The 23058-nt window shown below is 43.6% G+C and overlaps 1 protein-coding gene across 1 annotated transcript in view; it reads right to left on the bottom strand.

The window, feature by feature from the left end:
• Window positions 1–412: 412 nt before the first annotated feature.
• ZNF830 (zinc finger protein 830) overlaps window positions 413–23058 on the bottom strand; it is an 83576-nt gene continuing 60930 nt past the window's right edge. Inside the window, exons 8-10 of the mRNA XM_077491890.1 lie at window positions 20770–20850; window positions 7177–7253; window positions 413–1410 (exon numbers count right to left, since the gene is read on the bottom strand). Of these exons, the coding sequence (XP_077348016.1) occupies window positions 1233–1410; window positions 7177–7253; window positions 20770–20850 (336 nt within the window). The 3' untranslated portion in view covers window positions 413–1232. The remainder of the gene's footprint in view (window positions 1411–7176; window positions 7254–20769; window positions 20851–23058) is intronic.

Below are 23058 nucleotides of genomic sequence, written 5' to 3'. Positions count from 1 at the left end.
GCCTATTGGTAGTGTAAATCTCTCCTAGATGTGTACCGTTTAGGAGATATTTACATTACATCCAGCTAGTGACATCACTGGCGCATGCGCTCTGAAGGAATGACCAGAGGGGTCGATCCTTCTGAGCTCTGTGCATGGTGGCTCCAGCGTGCATGTGACGTCACCGCGGCTCCGGCCACTCACAGCACTGGAGCCCGCAAACCCAAGAGAAACACTGGGGAAAATGTCAGCTGTCTCAGTGGTGTGTGGGCGCCCACTGGAAAGCTTAATTCTAAGGTACTGAGCGATACATACTAGCGATACATACTAGCTCATTATGCCTTTGTCTTAGTTTTTTTTATAGGAGTTTACAACCTTATCTGTTTTCAATTGCATGCAAACTGTAAATCTATTGGCAATTGAAAAAAATGAATTCAAGAGAGAAAGTGTTTATATACATCTTCAAAATTTTCACAAACTTTATAAACACCCAAAACAGAATTTATCAAATGTTACAGCCCATAATACGTTTTATAGTTTCAAAATCTATAACTGTACAAAATGTTACAAAATACTAATAGCAAAAAACACAGCACAAATTATGACACTTAAAGTGACCCTGACGAAAGCCTAAAAAGACGAGACACATCCTGTAAAATATTAGGCTAAATACCCGTCCAACAGGGAACGAGGGAAATCTGCTTAAAGAGTTCCTCTGCACACTACCAGGAATGTCAGATAGTGGGTCTCCGGTCTTGCTCTGTGGTTCCTCCTGCTGAACCCCTATGCCCCTACATGACAGTAGTGATCACAGAAGAAACCACAGCACACAGTTGGAGACATGCAATCCAACACCTATAACAGTAGGATTACTGCAGCATCCAGAGCTAATAAAGTGAAACCTTCTGCTGGACAGATACATATGTAGCCTGTTCTTTTACAGTATGTATTGCATTCAGTTTGTTTGGGATAGCGACAGGATACCTTAAAAGATAAAAATCTGAGAAAACTATTAGACAAAAAAAAAAAAAGATGCCACAGGGAATTTACTAAAAACTTCAATTTACAATAGCACTCCGTTACATTTCATATACGTTGATGTCATTTAATTGTCCTCCTGATGAAAAGATGATATACTTCAGGGATATTAGATTCTTGCATAGGAATATCTGATCTGACCATGAGGGAAAACAGTAAATCAGTTTGTGAGGGTCTTTTGTCAGAAGAAAACCTTTGTTCAAAATATCTCTAAGCTACAGAAAAGCCCCTTTTTCTCGCCAATTCTGACCAATCATGACTGGTAACAACTCATCATCATCACTTTCAGCATCCTGTTCCCTTTTGCCTGCTTTTGACTTCATAACTTCATTCAATGACTCATTTAAGACATCTCTGCGGTCTCTTAAATGTTCAATTCGCCTGTAGCATTCACTGCAAGAGAGAGCAAAAGAATAAATACATACAAAGATACAATTATATAAAGCTTCCAAGTCGTGGAAACAATATTACTGAATCACTTCAGCTCTCAAACCTGTATAACCGCCTAAGGATCAAAGCAATTTTATTCTTCTGCTATAGGCTTGTTGATCTGGCAAAAAAATTTTCACAAATATAACAAAATAATACATAGTGGGGGAAATTTACTATAACTGGTGCACAAATCTAGTGCAGCTATGTATATAGTAACCAATCAGCTTCCAACTTCAGCTTATTCATTTAAAGAGTAACTTCTAGATGTGATTTCCTATTGGAAGTATCTCTCCAAAAATGACACTTTTGTTGCAAAGAATGCATAAAATGTGACTTGTATCTTAGTGCAGACTTCTGGGGAAATCGGTGAGCCAATCACACAAGCAGGAAATTATGTTTCTGGGGGAATTCTGTGTACAGAACACCTCCAGGTTGCAATATTGAATTGCATTTTCAGAAAATTACAGATTGAAATGAAAATGTCATTTTTAAGAACATTCAATTACAATATAACTTGTATGGCAATTGTATACGCTATATTTTTTCTTTATTTGCTATTTTTTTTTATCCCCATGAAAGTGGCGTTACCCTTTAAGCTTTGAAAATAAAATCTGAAAGCTGATTGGGTATTATGAACAGCTGCACCAGATTCTGTGTCTACCAGTGTTAGTATACCCAGACCAATCATATTGCATATCCTATGTAATCTATAAAAAGATGCAACAAAACAAAACATTTTAGACAACAGTTTGAGAAGCGTTCATTTTAGACAAAGTGTTTCGGTTAATAAGACTGCACATGTTATTCTATAATTTATTCTGTGTATAATGGCATCAAAATAGTTCTTCTATTACAAAGCATACAAATAAAATAAAAATCATTTTGCACTTTTGCTTCACAAAAAATAAAAATAAAATAAAGGACCAAAATGATCAAACACATTGATAAATAATTGTCAATTGTGATTGAAACATAATAGTGAGGAAGAGGAGGCGGAGTAAGAAGTTGATTAGGGTTAACCAAAGGTGTTAAATAGAAACTTTTTCCTTCGGGAACATGTTACATGTTCCACCCGTTTTTAGGGTGGAACATGTAACATGTTCCCAGTCCTGCAGCCACTCCCCAACCCCGCACTCCCTGTGACAGTAGGCCAGGGATCTTCTCCCGGTAGCTACTGTCAATATTTGAAAGGAATGCGGCCATGCCGTTCAGTCATAGAGTTCTGTGAATGAATAAGCTACAAGTACCGACAGCTTTTGCGGCTGTCGGCTTGTAGTTCTCCATAAACTACCACTGTTGAGTGTTCTGGTAGTTCATGGATTTTTCCTGTCTTTGTGAAACTGCCTGTCTGTACAGGTAGACAGCTTATATGGGTGTATGTAGAAGTCATGCATTGCACCAAATATGTGCATTTTTTTATTTAAAAGTGAACTTATCTTTTAACCACTTCCTGCCAAATCATATCACCCAGGTACCTTTTGTCTTTTTATGCAGAGGGTCGGTCTCTTGTAATAGCAACCGGAGATGTCCCCTCGCAGCTCTCTCGGGCTCCGCATTCGCTGGCCGGAGACCCATACAAAGCTGGAATTAGCTTTGATCGGGTCTCCACTATGGTAAGCCAGAAGCAATGACATTGCTTCCAGTAAACCTGGCTGTCATCTGTGCCATTTTTTTTAAATGCTTTTTTAATACTTTCATAGTTACATAGTCCATAAGGTTGAATAAAGACACCAGTCTATCCAATTCAACCTGAGTTAGTGTCTACAATTGTCCCTATCCCTGTACATTGTACACTCACATTGGTCCCTACCCTCAAGGAACCCACAATCCAAGGTCCCCATTCATATACTAGGGCCAATTTTGGACAAAAGCCAATTAACCCACCAGCATGTCTTTGAAGTGTGGGAAGAAACCCGAGTACCCGGAGGAAACCCAGGCAGGCAGAGGGAGAACATGCAAACTCCAGGCAGGTAGTGTCATGGTTGGGATTCGAACCAGCGACCCTGTTTACTGCTAGGTGAGAGTGCTAACCACTACACCACCGTGCACCTTTTGAGTGCAGGGGAGGGATTTGGGGTCTAATTGACCACCGATACCTCAATAAAGAGTACCACTCACATGCCTATTGTTTTCACAAGGATGTTTGGATACCTTGTGACAGAAATAAAGTGATCACAAAAATTACAAAAATGTAAAGCAACAGTGTAAAAAAAAAAATTTAAAGTGCCCCCACCCCCCCGTACTACCGCGCAAAGGCGAACATGTGTGTCGGTCCCGCATGCACACAAACAGCGATCATCCTACATATGTGAGGTATCACTGTGAATGTCAGATTATTAGCAGTAATTCTAGCACTAGACCTCTGTAGATATAAAGTGGAACCCTGTAAAGGCTTTTAAAGTGTCGCCTATGGATAGTAAAATTAATGTAGTTTGTTGCCGCTGGGCAGGCGTGCGCAATTGTAAAGCATGACACATTTGGTATCCATTTACACGGCGTGACATCAACTTTTATATTTTACAAAAAAAATGGGTTATGTATTGTGTTTTGCAATAAAAATTAAAAAGGTTAATTTTTTTCCCCCAAACATTGCGTTAGGAAAACCACTGCACAAATACTGTGTCACATAATTTTTTTTTAAAAAACAACCAATTTATTCTCTAGGGCCTCTGCTTTAAAAAGATATGATGTTTAGGGGTTCTAAGTAATTTTCTAGCAAAAAAAAAAAAAAACCTGATTTCCACATGTATACAAAAAGCGCCAGAAAATGCCTGGTCTTCAAGTGGTTAAGGCATTTAAGGACTTAACATGCAGAAAGATTTGCTCCGTGGAAACAAATCAAGTGCCTGCTAGATGATGCTGGAGAGCTCTGGGGGCAAAAAATTCAGTCTTGTAAAGTGGATATAAAAAGTCTACACACCCCTGTTAAAATGTCAGGTTTCTGCGATGTAAAAAAAAAAAAAAAAGAGACAAAGATAAATCATTTCAGAACTTTTTCCACTTTTAATGTGACTTATAAACTGTACAACTCGGTTGAACAACAAACTGAATTTTTTTTAGGCGGAGGGAAATAAAAATCTAAAATAATATGGCTGCATAAATGTGCACACCCTTAAACTAATACTTTGTAGAAGCATCTTTTGATTTTATTACAGCACTCAGTCTTTTTGGGTATGAGTCTATCAGCATGGCACATCTTGACTTAGCATTATCGTATTTGCCCACTCTTCTTTGCAAAAACATTCCAAATCTGTCAGATTGTTAGAGCATCTCCTGTGCACAGCCCTCTCAAGATCACCCCGCATATTTTCAATCGGATTAAGGTCTGGGCTCTGGCAGAGCAATTCCATAACTTGAATCTTCTTCTGGTGAAGCCATTCCTTTGTTGATTTGGATGTATGCTTTATGTTCAGCTTTCTAGCAGAAGCCTGAAGGTTTTGTGCCAATATTGGCTGGTATTTGGAATGGTTCATAATTCCCTTTACCTTGACTAAGCTGAAGAAAAACAAAGCCCCACGGCATGATGCTGCCACCATGCCTCACTGTGGGTATGGTGTTCTTTTGGTGATGTGCAGTGGTTTTTGCAGCAAACATATCTTTTGGAATTATGGTCAAAAAGTTGAATTTCATCAGACCATAACACATTTTCCCATATATGCTTTTGGGAGACTTCAGATGTGTTTTTGCAAGATTTAGCCCATAGTCCAGACATGTGAAGAATACAGAAGATCGTTGTTATGTGTTCCACACAGCCAGTACTTGCCAAATATTCCTGCAGCTGCACATACGCTCACCACGTTGTCAGGACTCAGCAGCCCTGATATACGGTTATCAGCTTACGAGTGGGTAGAAATTGGCAAGCTCAGCCAGGTATTTCATGTGACCGAGGCGGCCACATTACAAAGCACAAGCACTGCTGTATAACATGCTTTAAGGGAACAAGGATCACATTTTTTTTTAGGTTAACAAACACTTTAATCAGAGGCCCGCTAAATGATGGCAAGTGTGTACGGTCTCCTGTTTAACATGAGTTTGAATGTGATTGCTTAATTCTGAACACAGCTACATCTGCAGTTATAAAAGGGTGTGCACATTTATGCAAACCACATTTTTTATTTATTTATTTTTTTACTTCTCCCCTGAAAGATTTCCGTTTGTTTTTTCAATTGCGTTGTATAGTTTATACTGTAGGTTGCATTAACGGTAGAAAAAGCTTTGCAATTAGTTATCTTTGTCTCATTTTTTTAACATCACAGAAACCTACATTTAACAGGGGTGTGTAGACTTTTTATATCGCTTGTAAATGCTAAATGCCAGGCACACATTTACATACATGGATGAAACATATTAAAAGCAGCTGTGTTATCTGCAAAATGATTTGCATTTCTGTCCATCACGTTCTGAGATTTACAGAGGCCATGCTGAGAAAAACTGCACAGACTTGGTCCACCATTGTCAATATGAGGAAGTAGATTGAAAGCAATAATGTGAATCACACATGCCAAAACAATTCCATACTGGATTTTCTGCATCTTCTCTTATAAATCCTCCTCAAAGTGTCATTATGTGCATATTAAAGTGGTTGTAAACTCTCCCCCATGACTTTGTCCCTTGTGAATCAGCATAAAAGAAAACCTAATGAACACTGCTTTTAGATATCTCCTTACTTGCCTAGTATTGTTGTAATCCCTTTTGTTCTTTAGTCACTGAGCATGCCCATATATCCCATGATTTACGGCACACTCTGCGTGCTCGTCTATTATCAGGACTTCCTAAGGCACAAAACTGAAATTCCACAAGACTGCATAATCACTCAGAGAGCTTCCTCCTACACCCCATGTGACCTTGCAACATCACATGGAGTGGAAGAGACATTGTACAGCATTACTGCAGTCTTATCAGCTGAAGCGGATAAGACTGACATGGGAAAACACTAGATAATCGGCACAAGTAAATACTATGAAATAAAACAAGTCAGCCACGAGCAGGGAAGCAGGGTTGCCATAAACGTTAGCTTGAGAAGGAGGCTTGGGTAATAGTACAGGAAGTGCTCAATGTAAGGGTGGAAAATACACTCTACTGTGGACTCAGAAAACAATACTTAAGATGGCGCTGCCTTACCTCTGGAAACAAGTTTTTTTAAAGTTTCTTTAAACAGTAATTTGGGATTTGGGCTGGATTACAGTGGCTATAGTTTGATAATTACTTATTATAATGGACTCAATGAAAAGCATCAGAGTGGGATAGTTTACTTCCTCTTTAATACACACCATGACTAATGCTGTTTAAGATTATATAATCATTCCACCTACGCATACTATAAGTTAACATTGTAGTTACTTGCAAGAAAAAAAGCTGCCTAGGACATCCTAAAAAGGTTTGCATTTAAGACTGGAGCATCTGAGTATTTGGCTCTGCTAAAAAAAAAAAAAAAAAAAAAAAAAAAACACGTTTTGTGAAAATAAAGTCCATCCTATTGCATTAATTTGGTGATACTTAGCCAGAAGAGGCCTGTGAAAATAATTTGTCTGTATGGTTGTTTGAAAAGGCTCTAACAAGAAACCTGTCAAGTGAGACCTTAGTTAATTGCAACTTTCAATGAACCAAACTGCAAGATGAGTAATATGAGGTCAAAGAGAAGTGGCACTTCTGCAAAATGGCAAAATCACAAAGTTAAAAATTAAGAAACAAAACTTTATCTCTATAAAGCCAAACCAGTTTGCGTACATCTGTTCATCAATTTCCTCAATCTGCCGATCCAGTCGACCTTCCTCGTCTTCTTCTGCCACAATTGCTTCAGACACCTTTAACATAAAATGTTATAATGGGAATGTAACTCACATAAGCAGACTGTTACATTAGAAATTCATTTTATGGCACACCTTTGCCCAATTGGAAAAAACACCAAGAACCAACTACCCCATGCTAAACCATTCCCCAAATACACATGCTTACAAAGGTGTTGTCTAACACCCTGGGCTACCACCATCAGTACCTGTGGAGGGATTGTTGATCTTTGGGTAATTTAAGGGGTTGATTTATACAAAAGTGACTTGGCCGCTAGCAACCCCCAGCAGGTGCGGAGTACACGTTTTTCTAAATCATTAATGCACACTTCCTGCATGCAATGGAGTAGATATTCTTTAACCACTTTCTTACTGGGTACTTAAACCCCCTTCCTGCCCAGGCCAATTTTCAGCACTGTCACTCTTTGAATGACAATTGCGCGGTCATGCTACATTGTATCTATATGACATTTTTAGCATTTTTTTTTCACACAAATAGAGCTTTCTTTTGGTGGTATTTAATCACCACTGGGGCTTTTATTTTAAACAAACATAAAAAGACAAAGAAAAAACAGTTTTTAACAAAACAGGCAATTTTTCTTCTTCATAGACGTATACTGATGAGGCTGCATTAATGGGCACTGATAGGCAGTGATAAGCAGGACTGATGGGCACCGATGAGGCTGCACTGATAGGTGGCGCTTTGTGTGCGGGACCGAAGTCCCGTTTACTCCAGATGGTAATCCGCTTTTCTTTTCTTACATCAGGGGACACAGAGCCATAGTAATAACTATGTGGGTTATATCGGCGTATCAGGTGATGGACACTGGCACGCCCCTTAAGGTGTGTACTTCCCCCCCATATATCCCCTCCCATTACTGGCATTACTCAGTTGTTTCGCCTGTGTCTAAGGTGTTGGGCACGTGTAAGGATGTGTTGTACTGAGCTCCACGGGCAGTAATCCTTGATGAGAGCCAGCCATCCTGACCAGATCCGTTTTGATGTCTCCGTAATGGACTAAATGAATGGTACTTGGGCCTCGTAATCTGAAAACACAAGGTTTTGCTTGCGAATGCTTTGAGAGCTGGGCCCTGGGATCCAGTACTTTTTGGTAGGAAGGCCAATAAAAGTTTACTGGCAGGATTGTGGAATAACCTGAGTGTTCCCCGGTTCCTGAAGGTTTGCTTTTAGGGTCTCGGAGCCTAACGTGAAGGGCGAAGATTGGGTTTTCATCTCTGATAAAACCCTGCTGCGAGGATAAGGTAGGGGAGATTTTCTCAGGAATCTCTCTTTCTATATATTGTGTTGTCATGTCATGTGTCACCACTTTGGGCTGTATTGAGCACTCACCATTTTTGATGCTGGAAACAGCACAAGCTCCACTCTGTCTAAGCCAGCTCAGACCCTCAGGTAAGAGAAAGGGGGGTCTGATCACTTCCTGGGCCCCCAGATTGGCGATTTTTGTCTGAATTAATGCCAGCCAGCTGCCTTTTTTTCTTTCATTAAAAGAAAACGTTTTTTCTGGCAAACCGTGGCCGCTCACTGAGCGGAGGATTTACCCCCCCCCGCCATGATGCCAGCGCTCGCACAGTAGATTCAACTTCCTTGTTTGGAACAGGGGCCGTATTCCGTGGGGGCGTGGCTAAACGGCGTTAGACTTTGGGCTCATGTGTAGGAAGTATTTTAAAGCTCTGCAAGAGAAGCTGCTGTCTGGCGGGGGAGGGACAGAGCAGAGTGGTTGCTAGTCAGGTTTGGTGACACAAGCATTTCCCTTTTGACAACATTGTACTGTATAGCTAGGATTAATAGCAGTTATTGTACTGCACTATAGCCTAGCAAGTGAAACATTCTTTTGCTGGTACTGCCTCTGCTTTGTACTGTAAGCTATGAGTGACAGGGATCAGAAACTCCCCCAAGGGTTCTAAGGGGTTAATGGTATACAACAAACTAAAAACCCTTCCAAAAAGAATGTCATCCTTCCCTGAGAGGTATACGGCCAGTCAGATGAGCCGTCAAGGGTAGAACACTTCTGTCCCTGTGTATTTCATACAAACAGGATTTTTCTTCTACCATTTAAAAGATTATTGCTATCATGTCTCTCCATAGTAGGACTAAACATAGCGGATTCCCATCTAGTCCTCTGGGCCCTTTTGTTGAGGTGCAGGAGGCTGGGGATCAGGTAGATCTTCCCAAATATTGGAAGATACTTATCTTTCCTCTTCGGAGGATCCTAACAGGGAGGGCGTAGCCGCACAAGTCAGGCGTTTGTGTACTCCTTTACTTAACCCTTTTGTTGCCTGCAGCACAGGCTCTTGAGGTATCCACCTCTAATAAGGTTCATTTGAAACCTCCCCCAACTGGGGATGTTTTTTCCTATTCATGCATAGCTATATATTCTGAATGGGAAAATTTCTATGAAGAAATGGGGGGTTCCAGCTATTAATGCTGCAGTTACCTCAGTGAGCAGAGTCTCACATGTCCAGTGGATAATACACTGATGTTAAAGGATCCAGCAAGTTAAGGTTGGATTTTCCGTTTCAAGACAGGATGTCTTTTGCAGTTCTTGCTACAATTGGAGTAGCTCAGTCCATTAACCCTTTAACATTTGCTCCACTATTTTGGTGGAGCACATTTTGAGTCACGCCAATGCATTGGAAAATGTGGACTCCATTGGGTTAAGGAACAGGTGTGAGATACCTGAAAATTCTGCCTGATCAGCAGGCCCAGCAGAGGGCTGGTGTATTTGATGCACTGTGTCTCACAGATGCTATGAAGGACTCGATCATTTAAGCCTTATGGCTTATACTTGGACCAGTGCATTCTTGCAGAGGTCCGTGGCTAAAATATTGATCAGCCGAAGCACCAGAGGAAAATCCTTAGCCAGTCTGTGTCCCTTCCTGGGGTACGAATATTTAGAGTGGATAAGTACTTTCAAAAGGGGGTAAAGCTCTCTTTACCAGTAAAAGGAGGTTCAAACAGTTCTTTAATCATGCAGCCTCTCCTATGCCTGGGGCATCTGCCTTTAGGCAGTCTCGACGGTCTCAATCGTCAGGTTCAGGAGAAAGTTCCCAAGGGTAGCACCAGGATCTTGGGGGCAGAAGGCCCATAAAGCAGAATGCTAAGGCCTTCTCATGAAGGAGCACCCCCACTTGTTTGGGTGAGGGGAAAGGTCCTGGGATTCTCAAAGTCTGGCAGGAACAATGTTAAGAGCAGAGGGATTTCTGCAATTTTTTTTCTCTAGGTTACATCTACAGTTTCAAGAGCCTGGATGGCTCAGTCTGCTTTTGTTCTGAGGGTCCGGTGTTCGGGTCCGGGTCCTGTTTGGGTGCTGCCTGTGGAGTCCTTGGGGCTGCTAATGCGGCAGTCTTTATGCAAGACTGTCCATCTCCTCAGAGAATGCTCCTAAGGTTCCAAAAAAAAAAAAAAAAAAAAAAGATGTCTCTCTTTCTTGCCTCTGGATCAGCTGTTATCCCAGTCAATATCAGAGATGCCCTTAGTGGAACAGGGGTTTTCCTCAAACCTTTTAAGGTCCCAGAGCCAAACAGAGAGGCAAAACCCATTCTAGAACTCAGAGATCTGAATCGGCACTTAAACATCCGATCCTTTCATAATTCGATCGGCTGTGTCCATCCTGCAAGGAAGGGAGCTGCATATCTCCATGTGCCAGTTTCCCGCTTACCAGAAATCTCTGCGGTTCGAAATATCTTTTTTTTTTCTCAGTTGTGGCACTGCCATTCGGCTTAGCCACAGCACCACCAGTGTTCTGAAAGATTCTTGCACCTCCTTTAGCCAGGTTAACGGTCCTAGCCTATTAGAAGATCTACTTTTAATTGATCATTCAGGCTCAGCTCTAAAACCAGAGTCTGATCTCAGCTGTAGATAGCTGAAATCCCTAGGTTGGATTCTCAGCCTAGGAAGAGTCTCCTTAAAACCATCAAGGAGGTTACTTGGGGGCTGGTTATGGATACCATACAGAAAAAGGTATTCTTACCCCAGAGAATCAGTTCCAACTTATCAGGACAAAGGAAAATTCCTTCATTTGGCGGCAGGAGATTTTTCAGGCAAATGGTGGCCTCCTTCAAGGCCGTCCCTTACATGTAGTTTTATTCAAGGACTGCTTCAAGACACCATCCTGTCGGTCTGGAATAAAGAGGATTCAGGCCTTGTTTGTTTCCAGAATGCTTGGTTCCCGACATTGGTCAGAGCCTAAATTGGTGGTTGTTATCCAGCAGGAGGGAAAATCTTTATCCTGGAAGGTGTTAGAGGGGAGGAGCAGCCTTGGAAGGAGATTCTGTCCAGGGGAGATGGTCCAGGTTAGAGGACCTTGCCCATCAACTTTTTTTGGAAGTTTCAGGCAGTACATCTGGCCATAGAATCTTGGTGGTCAGACCAAGGGACTGTCCTGACAGGATTCAGTCTGACAGGGCCACGGCGGTGGCTTACATCGATCACCAGGGGAGGCACGAGAGGTCGTGCAGCCCAAAAAGAGGTAAATAATGTTCTATCTTTGGCAGAACACAACACTCCTTGCCCATCAGCAATTCAAATTTTTCAGGCGTACTACTTGACGCCAACAATTATTTCCAGGAGAATGATCTCTTCACCCCATGTTCCTAGCAATATGTCAGATGGGATACTCCAGACATGGACCTATTTGCGTCATTGATTAATAAGGTCGACAACTTTAGGTCGAACAAGGGGTCCGCTAGCAGGCAGAACAGACGCATTAGTCTTCCCAGGGGATCAGTTCTCACTGATCTATGCATTTGCTCCAGTTCTGCTACTTCCGCGCTTTCTCTGCAGGATTAAGCAAGAACAAAAGGAGGCGATTTTAGTCCTTTGGACTCTGCCTTTATAGCCAGACCTTCTTGCACAAGGTCCGGCATTTCATCCTGCCTTACAGACAAGGAGTTTAACAGGTTTGACTGCTGAATCCCACTCTATTAAAGATCGCGGGTGATCTCCTTCGATAGTATCTACTTGACTAATGCCAGGAATCCGGCTTCCAGAATCACTTACTTTAGAGTCTGGAAGGCATAGGTTTCTTGGTGTGGATCCGGGGGTTGGCACCCCAGGAAGTATGTCAATAGGCAGGATTCCTGCATATGGGATCTGAAATGAAGCTGGCCTCGACTTCTATCTAGCGACAAGGCCTGGATATGGCTGTGTCTTTTCCTATGGCCTCTTGCTTCCCACTCTGGGTGCGTAGCTTATTCAGGGGGTAACACTTCTAAATCCTTAGGATTTAAAATTGGTCTTATCGGCTTTGTTAAATCAGCCATTTGAACCTTACAAGAAATTCCCTTGGTTCTTTGACAAGAAAGCTAATCTTTTCTGCTTGCCATTTCTTCTGCTAGAAGAGTATCGGAACTAGCGGCTCTGTCTTGTAGGAGCCATATTTAATCATGTATAAGGATGAGGTGGTGTTATGTCCTCATCCTGAATCCTTACCAAAAGTGGTAACAGGTTTTCATTTAAACCAAGATATTATTCTTCCTTCTTTCTCCCCAGAGCCTTAATGTGGGGAAGAGAAAGCACTACATTCTCTTGATGAACCGTTCAGGTTCACAAAACACAGGTTTTGTTTGTACTGCCAGAGGGTCCAAGATGTGGACAGGCAGCGTCAAGATCCACTATTTTCCAAATGGATTTGTCAAGTGATTGTTCAAGCTTCAGCTTAAAGAAGAAAATTCTTCCTTCTCATATTAAGAGCACGCTCATCCAGGGCGATTAGTGCCTCTTGGGTGGTGCATCATCAGGCCTCTATGGCTTGGATCTGCAAGGCCGCGACTTGGTCTTCGGTTCATATGTTTATCTGATTATCTGATTTTATCAAATTGATAATAAAGGTCATGAGGATATTGCCCTTGGGTACAGCATATACTACAGGCTGCAGTATGAGTCCTGTGGCCTCCTGTTTTTTGTTCTCCCCCCTTCAGTTGCCATTGCTACGGGACATCCCACAGTTATTACTATGGCTCTGCGTCCCCTGATGTAAGAAAAGAAATTAGGATTTTTAAAACTGCTTACTTGTAAAATCATTTTCTTTGATGTACATTAGGGGACACAGAGGTCCATCCCTCCCTTCTTCTTATACACTTTTATTGCTTGGCTACAAAACTGAGGACTCCCAGTAATGGGAGGGGTTATATGGGGGAAGTACACGCCTTAAGGGGCGTTCCAGTGTTCAGCACCTGATATGCCGATATAACCCACACAGTTATTACTAAGGCCCTGTGTCCCCTGATGTACAAAGAAAAGTATTTTACAGGCAAGCTGTTTTAAAAATTTTGTAAAAGTGTGAACAGGCGACCAAGTCGCCGCTTTACACACTTGAGCGACAGATGCTTGATGTCAGAAGGCCCAAGACTCTCCGATTGCCCTTTTGGAGTAGGCCATGACCGGAAAGGGGTGAACCTGCCCCTTCAAGGCGTAGACCTGTAGTACAATCTGTCTGATCCACCTAGAAATGGTGGTCGACGAGACCGCCATGCCTTTTTTCAGACCAGCCACCGAAACAAACAAGGAGTCTGACTTCCGAAAGGGAGCGGTAGCAGACAAATACACCCTCAGAGCCCAAACCACGTCCAGGGAGTGAAGGGCCACCTCCTTAGGATGTGTCGGCATCGGACACAGAGATGGTAACACAATGTCATTATGTTACTAAACGTCTTAGACCCGGTTCACATCTATGCGTTTTATGGTGCTTTTTGCAGAAATACCCTACAGTTCATTTACATGGTTTCCTATAGGACACGTTAACATCTGAAAGGGTCAGGGACTTTTAATGCAAAATTCAATTTATTGGTTCAATATTCTTCAATGGAGAAGCTGTGCAAAAGCATGTAATGAGTTTTTGCATCAATTTGTGTTTTTTAATCTGCCCAAAAAAAATTCAAAAATGCAAATTGCAGTAAAATTGTGTGTGCAAAAATCAAAAACACACAGCAAAAAGCACTGCAGAAACAGATCAAAAGCAAACTGCATAGGTGTGTACCGAGCCTTATGCTGGTCACGCAGATCAATTTTCAGATGAGAATATTCAAAGGAAAAATCTTTGCACATTCGCTGAATGAAAGAATTTTGTTTGAAATTTTCACTTGTTTTTAACATTCTGTTTTTAAAATGTAATTTCTGAACGAAAACCTCATACACTGTCTGAAAATTCCTTTGACTAAGAAGTTTTCTATTTCCAAATTTTCCTGTCACTGTGGTTGAAAACGAACGTCAATTTGACCCACTTTTTATTTTTTAATGGTTATTAACCGATTAATCGAAACAATAATCGCCCAACTAATCGATTATGAAAATAATCGTTAGTTGCAGCCCTAGACGTATGCCACCGCCGTGGCGTTGTCTGACTGGATCCCGATTGGACGACCTTGAAGTCTTATCGACCATGTGGAGAGGCATAGCCTGATCGCTATCAGCTCGAACAGATTGATTGGCAACTTGGATTCCTCCACCAACCAGAGGCCCTGGGTCGACTGAACTCCCATTACTTCACCCCAGCCGGTTAGGCTGGCGTCCGTTGTGATTACTGTCCATTTCAGAGGTAGCAACGACTTCCCGGACCGAAGTGCCGGAGACCTCAGCCACAAGAGCAGGGAGTCCCTGACTAACTGGCTCACCTGAATCTGCCAATCCAGGGACAACGGAGATATGTCCCATTTTGTCAAAATCTCCTTCTGCAGGACTCTGGTGTGAAACTGGGCATACGGTACTGCCTTGAAAGAGGCCACCATGAGTCCCAGAACTTGCATGCAGAAGCATAGCAACGACCACCAGCGGTTCGTCAACAGTTTTACCGCGCTCTGAGAGTCTGCAGCTTGTCTGCAGGGATAAACACTCTTGCTTCCATCGAGTCCAGCAGTAAGCCTAGGTACTCCAAACGCTGAGTAGGTACGTTCACCGACTTTTTTCAACAGCCACCCAAATTCCCGCAGGGTCTGCATGGTGATCGCCACATCCTCCTCTAACTCCGAGCTGGAAGATGCTCTCAGGAGGAGATCGTCTAGGTATCCCGAGATCGCAACCCCGCGTTGCCGCAGCAACGCCAAAACAGGAGCCAATACCTTGGTAAAGACTCAGGGTGCTGATGCCAAACCAAAAGGGAGAGCCACAAACTGGTAGTGGGCTTCCCCGACTGCAAATCACAGAAATATCTGATGCCAAAGGCATATGGGTATGTGCAGGTACGCATCCTGGATGTCTAAGGACGCCAGGGAGTCCCCTTGATGGAGTGCAGCGACTACTGAGCGAACTGATTCCATTCTGAACCTCTGTACTTTCACAAAGTAATTGAGGGCTTTCAGGTCCAAGATTGGACATACCCCTTCCTTTTTGGGGACTACAAACCGGTTTGAGTAGAACACCTGGAAACGTTCCGATTCCGGAACAGGTACTATCACCCCGCGACTCAGCAGGTCCCTTACCGCCCCCAATAGGGCTTCCCGGCGAGCCGGGAGTATGGGTATTCTGGAGGGGAAGAATCTGTTTTGCGGCCGAGAGGGGAACTCTATCTTGTAGCCTGAAGAAATCAGATCGCAGACCCATTGGTCAGACAGCCGAGAGGCCCACCGGGCTGCAAACCCCTGAAGGCGACCCCCCACCGTGTTGCGGGCGGGGGCAAACCTTCATGCGGTAGCACTTTTGCTCGCAGGCTTGCGGTTCCAGGGACGCTTTGGTCCTTCAGAGGTCGTCCTGTCAGGCTGGGGACGCTTGGTTGAAACCCCGGGTGGTCAAAAAGGCTGTTTGTGAGCGGAGAATGAGGGCCCTTGCCTACGGCGTGCCTGTGGGAGTAGTATACTCTTACCACCTGTGGCATTTTTAATAATGTCATCCAATGAGGCTCCAAAGAGACGATCGCCAAGGAAGGGAAGATCCGTCAGGGCTTTTTTGGATGCCTGGTCAGCAGACCAGCATTTCAGCCAAATCAGGTGCCTCAGCACCACTGCTGACACTGAAGCCCTGGATAACAGAGGAAGGGTATCCAGGGCTGCGTCACAAGTGTACTTCAGTCCTTGTGCTAGTTCCACGCAGACAGGAGAAGCCTATTGCTCTCCCAATTCGTGGCGCAAATGTTTTGCCCACTCGGTTAGTGTCTGAGACACAAGTGCGGATGCCAGTACTGGTAGCATAGTTGACCCCACAATCATAAACAAGGAACGAGCCACTGCCTCGGCCTTCCTGTCCGTGGGGCCCTTAAAGGCAGGAGTCCCCTCTACCTGGATCGTGGTTACTTTGTTTAACCTGGATACTGGGGGGTCCACGACCGGAGGAGCCGACCACTTTTTGAGAAGGCTCTCCTCAAAGGGGTCGACCCCATTGCTTGTAAATCAACTTATCAAAATAAGTCAGATACGAAAACACCTTAGGTGAACGGGCTGGCTTACGGGACCAAAAAGGGACCGCTACATACCTGAATCTTCAGGATATCAAGCGCAGCTATGATAAGTACTCCAACAAGCGCTTTGTCGCACACGGACCCGGACAGGGACTCATCCTCACTGTCCGATCGGTCCTGGTCAGCGTCATCTGAAACGACAGAGCAGGGGTCACCAGCCTCAGCAGGGGCCGAGTCTGTGTCAGAGCTCTCCCCGGAGGACGGGGGGCCAGGAGCCATTTTTTAACCACCTTTGCTCCCACGCACTGCCTCCATCTTGGCAACGAACGAATTGAGGATGGCCGACAAAGCGTCCAGAGGCACTGCACAGTCTGCAGGTGAACCGGTTGCAATTGCCTAGATTTTGGGGGGAAAAACACCAGTTTCTAAAGCCATGCCGACCCTACCCTGTCTGCCACCTGATGGGGACTTAGGACAGTGATGGTCCCACCGTCCTAACTGCTGCTGGCTGAGGGGCTCTTTCCTGCAGGACTCACCACCCTGACTGGTTCTGTGCTGTCCAGCTAGTAGTGTCTGTGTCAGCTCTCAGATGCATAGGAAACCACACTGCGCTGTGCAGAGCTGCTGTAAATGGTGCTGAAACTGACCAAAAATGTGTTCAGGCTTCAAGAAAATGGCCGCCGAGCGTCCAGTATAAAGGACATAATCACAGGGAAAATGGCCACTGAACTACAGGGAAATGGGCAGACAGCATGCTGCTCCTTGCCCCACCAAAGATGGCTGCCGAGCACTGTATACCATGAGGGACAGTGAACAAAACAGGCAGATAAATGGCGATGAACAGCGCTACAGTGATCAACAGATACAGCCTCCAGACACCTGCAGGGAGAGACCTACACACATCCAGGGCACAGCCCAGCCAGCGCAGTCCCCCCCCCCAGGCGAGAGCCCCCCAGAGAGCCCCTGTCTATGGCACACACAACGCTCAGCAGCCCATGCAACATCCCCCACAGGAAAGGGGGGAGGGAAGAAAAGGACAGGAGGAGAAGAGATGGCAGTAAGGAACCCCCGAATAGACCTCCCAGGGAATGCCCAGCTTCTCAGCTCCACGAGGCAGGGAGAGCTGTACTTACCAGTCCTGAAGAGCTGGGAGACATTCCATCACAGACCCACTCTCCAATCAGTACGGTGTGGCTGCTGGTCCGGCACACTGACACAGACATCAGTAAACCGGTCATGTGTGTGCCCCGGAGCATTTATGCTCACCGACCGCCTCTGGAGCTGAGGCATGTGGTAGTCGACCCAGCGCGGAGCTCTGGTCTGCACACGCTCGCTGGCCAGGCTGGGGAGACTACAAGAATAAGAGTATCCAGCCTGTCACCCAGCCGGCTGTTGATAGCAGATCACAGGATCTTTAATCTTGCGCAAAAAGCAAAGCTTCTGCAAAAAAATCCACAGACCGATGGGCCCGCAGGGTTCCTAGGCAGAAAAAAAAACTGAAGCGGCAAGGCAGGCTGTGGGGTTGTTACCCAAGGGACCGCTCCTTGGGTGGAACTAGAACGTTCTATTTTTTGTATTACATGTTAACATGTCATGGCTAGTCCTCTCCGGAAGGTGGCGTAAAACCCAATGGTCTAAGAGAGGAGTTGTGTCAGTTGGTGAATATAAGGGAAATTCCTACGGCTTCGCATTAAAATAAAATCTCAAGCAACACTGTCAACCTGCTGGACTACAGAACTCTGTGCCCGACACATTTTTGTCCCTCTTTACATGCTTATTTCTTTCCCAACAAAACAAAGCTGCTACTTCGACTAAGAGTCAGTGTAGGGAAATGGCTCTCAGCCTATATACAGTATCAAACAAAAGTGAGTACACCCCTCCCATTTTTGTAAATATTTTATTCAATCTTTTCATGTAACAACGCTGAAGAAATGACACTTTGCTACAATGTAAAGTAGTGATCGTACCGCTTGTATAACAGTGTAAAAGTTGCTGTCCCCTCAAAATAACTCAACACACAGCCATTAATGTCTAAACCTGGCTAAAAAGGTGAGTACACCCCTAAGTGTAAATGCCCAAACTGGGCCCAATTAGCCATTTTCCCTCCCCGGTGTCATGTGAATCATTAGTGTTACAAGGTCTCAGGTGTGTTAAATTTGGTGTTATCACTCTCATTCTCTCATACTGGTCACTGGAAGTGCAACATGGCACAGCATGGCACCTCATGGCAAAGAACTTTCTGAGGATCTGGAAAAAAGAATTCTTGCTCTGCATAAAGATGGCCTAGTCTATAAGAAGATTGCTAAGACCCTGAAACTGAGCTGAAGCATGGTGGCCAAGACCATACAGCAGTTTAACAGGACAGGTTTCACTTAGAATAGGCCTCGCCATGGTCGACCAAAGAATTTGAGTACATGTGGTCAGCGTCATAGCCAGAGGTTGTCTTTGAGTGCTGCCAGCATTGCTGCAGAGGTTGAAGGGGTGTTGGGGTCAGCCTGTCAGTGCTCAGACCATACGCCGCACACTGCATCAAATTGGTCTGCATGGCTGTCAGCCCAGAAGGAAACCTCTTCTAAAGATGATGCACAAGAAAGCCCGTAAACAGTTTGCTGAAGACAAACATGGATTACTGGAACCATGCTGTGGTCTGATGAGACCAAGATAAACTTATTTGATAACTTATTTGGGTCAGATGGTGTCAAATGTGTGTGGCAGCAACCAGGTGAGGAGTATAAAGACAAGTCTTGCTTACAGTCAAGCATGGTGTTGGCAGTGTCATGGTCTCTGGGGCTGCATGAGTGCTGCCGACACTGGGAAGCTACATGGTTTGAGGGAACCATGAATGCCAACATTTACTGTGACATACTGAAGCAGATTATGATCCCCTCCCTTCAGAGACTGGGCCACAGGGTAGTATTCCAACATAAGACCCCAAACACACCTCCAAGATTACCACGGTCTTGCTAAAGAAGCTGAAGCTAAAGGTGATGGACTGGCCAAGCATGTCTCCAGATCCAAACCCTATTGAGCATATGTGGGGCATCCTTAAACAGAAGATAGAGGAGTGCAAGGTCTCCAACATCCACCAGCTCCATGATGTCGTCATGGAGGAGTGAAAGAGGAATCCAGTGGCAACCTGTGAAGCTCTGGTGAACTCCATGCCCAAGAGGGTTAAGACAGTGCTAGAAAATAATGGTGGCCACACAAAATATTGACACTTTGGGCCCAATTTGGACATTTTCACTTAGGGGTGTACTCACTTTTGTTGCCAGCGATTTAGACATTAATGGCTGTCTGTTTAGTTATTTTGAGGGGACAGCAAATTTACACTGTTATACAAGCTGTACACGCACTACTTTATATTGTAGCAAAGTGTAATTTCTTCAGTGTTGTCACATAAAAAGATAGAATAAAATATTTACAAAAATGTGAGGGGTGTACTCAGTTCTGTGAAATACTGTAGGTCAAGGGGTATGCCTACATCAAGAGGAACTGAACTCCCAGCAGTTGCAACCTGCAAGAATTTTACAAGCCTAGTGATGATGTCACAATAAAAACAGTTTCTCACAACAGTAACATAAGGAAAGCTTTAAAAATAATACAGTACCATAATCTAGAGGAGGAAGGGGGAGTCTGGGGTAAAACTTGGGTGATGCCTGAATATATACGTTATTTTTTTTCAGTAGTTTTAATCTGTGAAATAAAATTAAAGTAACCATTCGCAAGAGAACTATACGCATTGAGCTGATCTAGTTACAAGTTGTTGGACTAGTGGAAGATGTGGTTTCATGCAGCGGGTTTTCCATGCAGAAATGTGAGCTGTTAAACTTCTTTTATGCAAGTAAACCTGCAACAAGCCAGGGCGATTCAAACAGTGCATATAATGAAACATTAGAGAAACAGAGGTTCCTTTCTGTAAAAATTGCACATCTTAGTGATCAGTAGATCCAGAGGGGCATTTCCTGCAAAAAGCTGGGCCTGACACTGCCCGCCTCAAAGCACCTAAGCCTGCTAATTTGACAATGAGCTAATTGTTTAACCTTTTTCACAAACATTTGTTACAGTTTTTATTAAGGTTTTGTGAAAACAAACATTTTAGAAGCTATCCCTCTTTCTCACCAACCATACAGCCATGTCTGTGTATTTTCTAAATACAAAATAGCAATAAAAAGGTAAAACGATACTCACAGTATTAACTTGACGCATTTCCTTCTGAAATTCTTCCCACTCTTTAGCCATGTGATCTTTGGGAGCATCTACTTTTCTCACCTTTACAAGAAACAAAATTAGTCAGTAGAAAGCTGCCTTGAATAGACCGCAGCTGTAATAAAATATTATATAAAGGCAATAAAAATACATATATAAAAATTCTGTATAAATAATGGCTTAAAAACTAGGCATTACCAATGTATTCACAATCTGTGCACATTCAAGAAGCCATAGTTCCATATTTGCTCTCAAATAAACATTTTCCACTTAAAATGAAAACTGGACTGTAGCCGCTTAAGACTTATATATTGTGTATAGTCTTTCAAGAGTGTCACGTACACATGAACAAACTACCCTGTCCACTTGAACTAGTGTACAGAACTTTGGTGCCCAACTTAACGGAACTCAAGCGTCACATTTGTTGCCACATAAAGAGTAAAGAGCTGCAACTAAATAAGGGAGTAAAACATATATCATGTTTTGAGAATTTTCTTTGCAATCTATAGACACAAAGATGCAATAAAAACAGAAAAAAAAATTATTCCACATTTTAAGCATTAAAATTTTGACACTGGTATAAAACATGGCAAAGTTATTTGCAATTTAAATAAAGTTTCTATGTTAAAAATTTACTGTGGTGCTAAAAAATAAAAAAGGAATTACAATTTAAAAGTTAATATTTTTACTGGTAGAGTTGCTTTAACCACTAATTTATATCTCATGTGACTGTTGTGATTGGCTCTCAGAACAGTCACATGACTGGGAGTCTCTCTCAATGGCTCCAAATCAGAAGCCATAGCCAACAGCTGTTGGCAACCTCAGCTCAGTTATTAACTGCTTCCGGACCAGCTAGCGCAGTTTTACTGCGGCAGGTTGGCTCCCCTGCACAAAATCACGTAACTATACATGGGTTTGTGGGGTCAGGATATCAGGCAAGCGCTGCACAGCAGGGGTGCCAATGCTCGTGGCCGACGGTCGCAATGACCACCGGCCATGAACGATCGTGAGCTGGAGACACAGAACAGGGACAAGAGTGTGTAAATGCACACTTCCCTGTTCTGACAGGAATGACAGATCGTGTGTTTCTATTAACTAGGAACCCCAATCTGTCACTTTCTGTAGTTAGTCCCTCCTCCTTCAGTTAGAATCACCTCCCAGGGAACACAGTTAACCCCTTCACAGCCCCCCAGTGTTAACCCCTTCACTGCCAGTGAAATTTTTAGAGGTAATCAATGCATTTTTAATCGCACTGATCGCTGTATTAATGTCAATAGTTCCAAAAATGTGTCAAAATTGTCCGATGTGTCCGCCATAATGTCGCAGTCACAAAATAAAAAATGTTATAAATCTATCCCCTATTTTGTAGATGCTATAACTTTTGCGCAAACCAATCAATATACGCTTATTGCTTAAAGCGGAGGTCCACCCTAAAGTGGAGCTTCCGCTCATTGGAACCCTCCCTCCCTCCGGTGCCACAATTGGCACCTTTCAGGGGGGAGGGGGGTGCAGGTACCTGTACAGTACAGGTATCTGCACCCACTTCCGGCGTAGATTCTGCAGAAGGTACGCCCCTTTCCGCAGAATCTACGCCCCTTTCCAAAGGTCCCCCGCTGCCTGCTGGGAAACACACAGATCCCAGAGACAGCGGGGACCATCCTTATTGCGCAGCGCGACTCGCGCATGCAAAGTAGGGAACCGGGAACTGAAGCCGCAAGGCTCCACTTCCTGATTCCCACACCCAAGATGGCGGCGGCAGCACCCGAGAGACGATCGAGAGATTGGCTTCGGATGCCGACATCGCGGGCGCGCTGGATGGGTAAGTGTCATTATTTTAAAAGTCAGCAGCTGCAGAATTTGTAGCTGCTGGCTTTTAAAAAAATTTAAAAAACGGCGGACTCCCGCTTTAAGAATACAAATCGGCCTAAACTGAGGGGAAAAAAAAAAAATTCTTTTGGGGGATATTTATTATAGCAAAAAGTAAAAAGAATTTTATTTTTTGCAAAATGGTCGCTTTTTTTTGTTTATAGCGTAAAAAATTAAAACCGCAGAGGTGATCAAATACCAACAAAAGAAAGCTCTATTTGTGGGGGGAAAAAAGGACGTCAATTTTGTTTGGGTAGAACGTCGCACGACCACGCAATTGACAGTTAAATTGACACAGTGCCGAATCGCAAAATGTGCTCTTGTCAGGGAGGGGGTAAATTCTTCCGGGGCTCAAGTGGTTAAATAATTTTAAAAATTTTAAACAGTCAAAATATTCGGCTGATT

Source organism: Lithobates pipiens, unplaced genomic scaffold (assembly GCF_037356315.1).
Source record: "Lithobates pipiens isolate NorthernLeopardFrog02 unplaced genomic scaffold, aLitPip1_a1.2 Scaffold_19, whole genome shotgun sequence".
Lineage (NCBI taxonomy): Eukaryota > Metazoa > Chordata > Amphibia > Anura > Ranidae > Lithobates > Lithobates pipiens.
The sequence above is the reverse complement of the archived record's forward strand: the minus strand, read 5'-3'. Positions and strand labels throughout refer to the sequence as shown.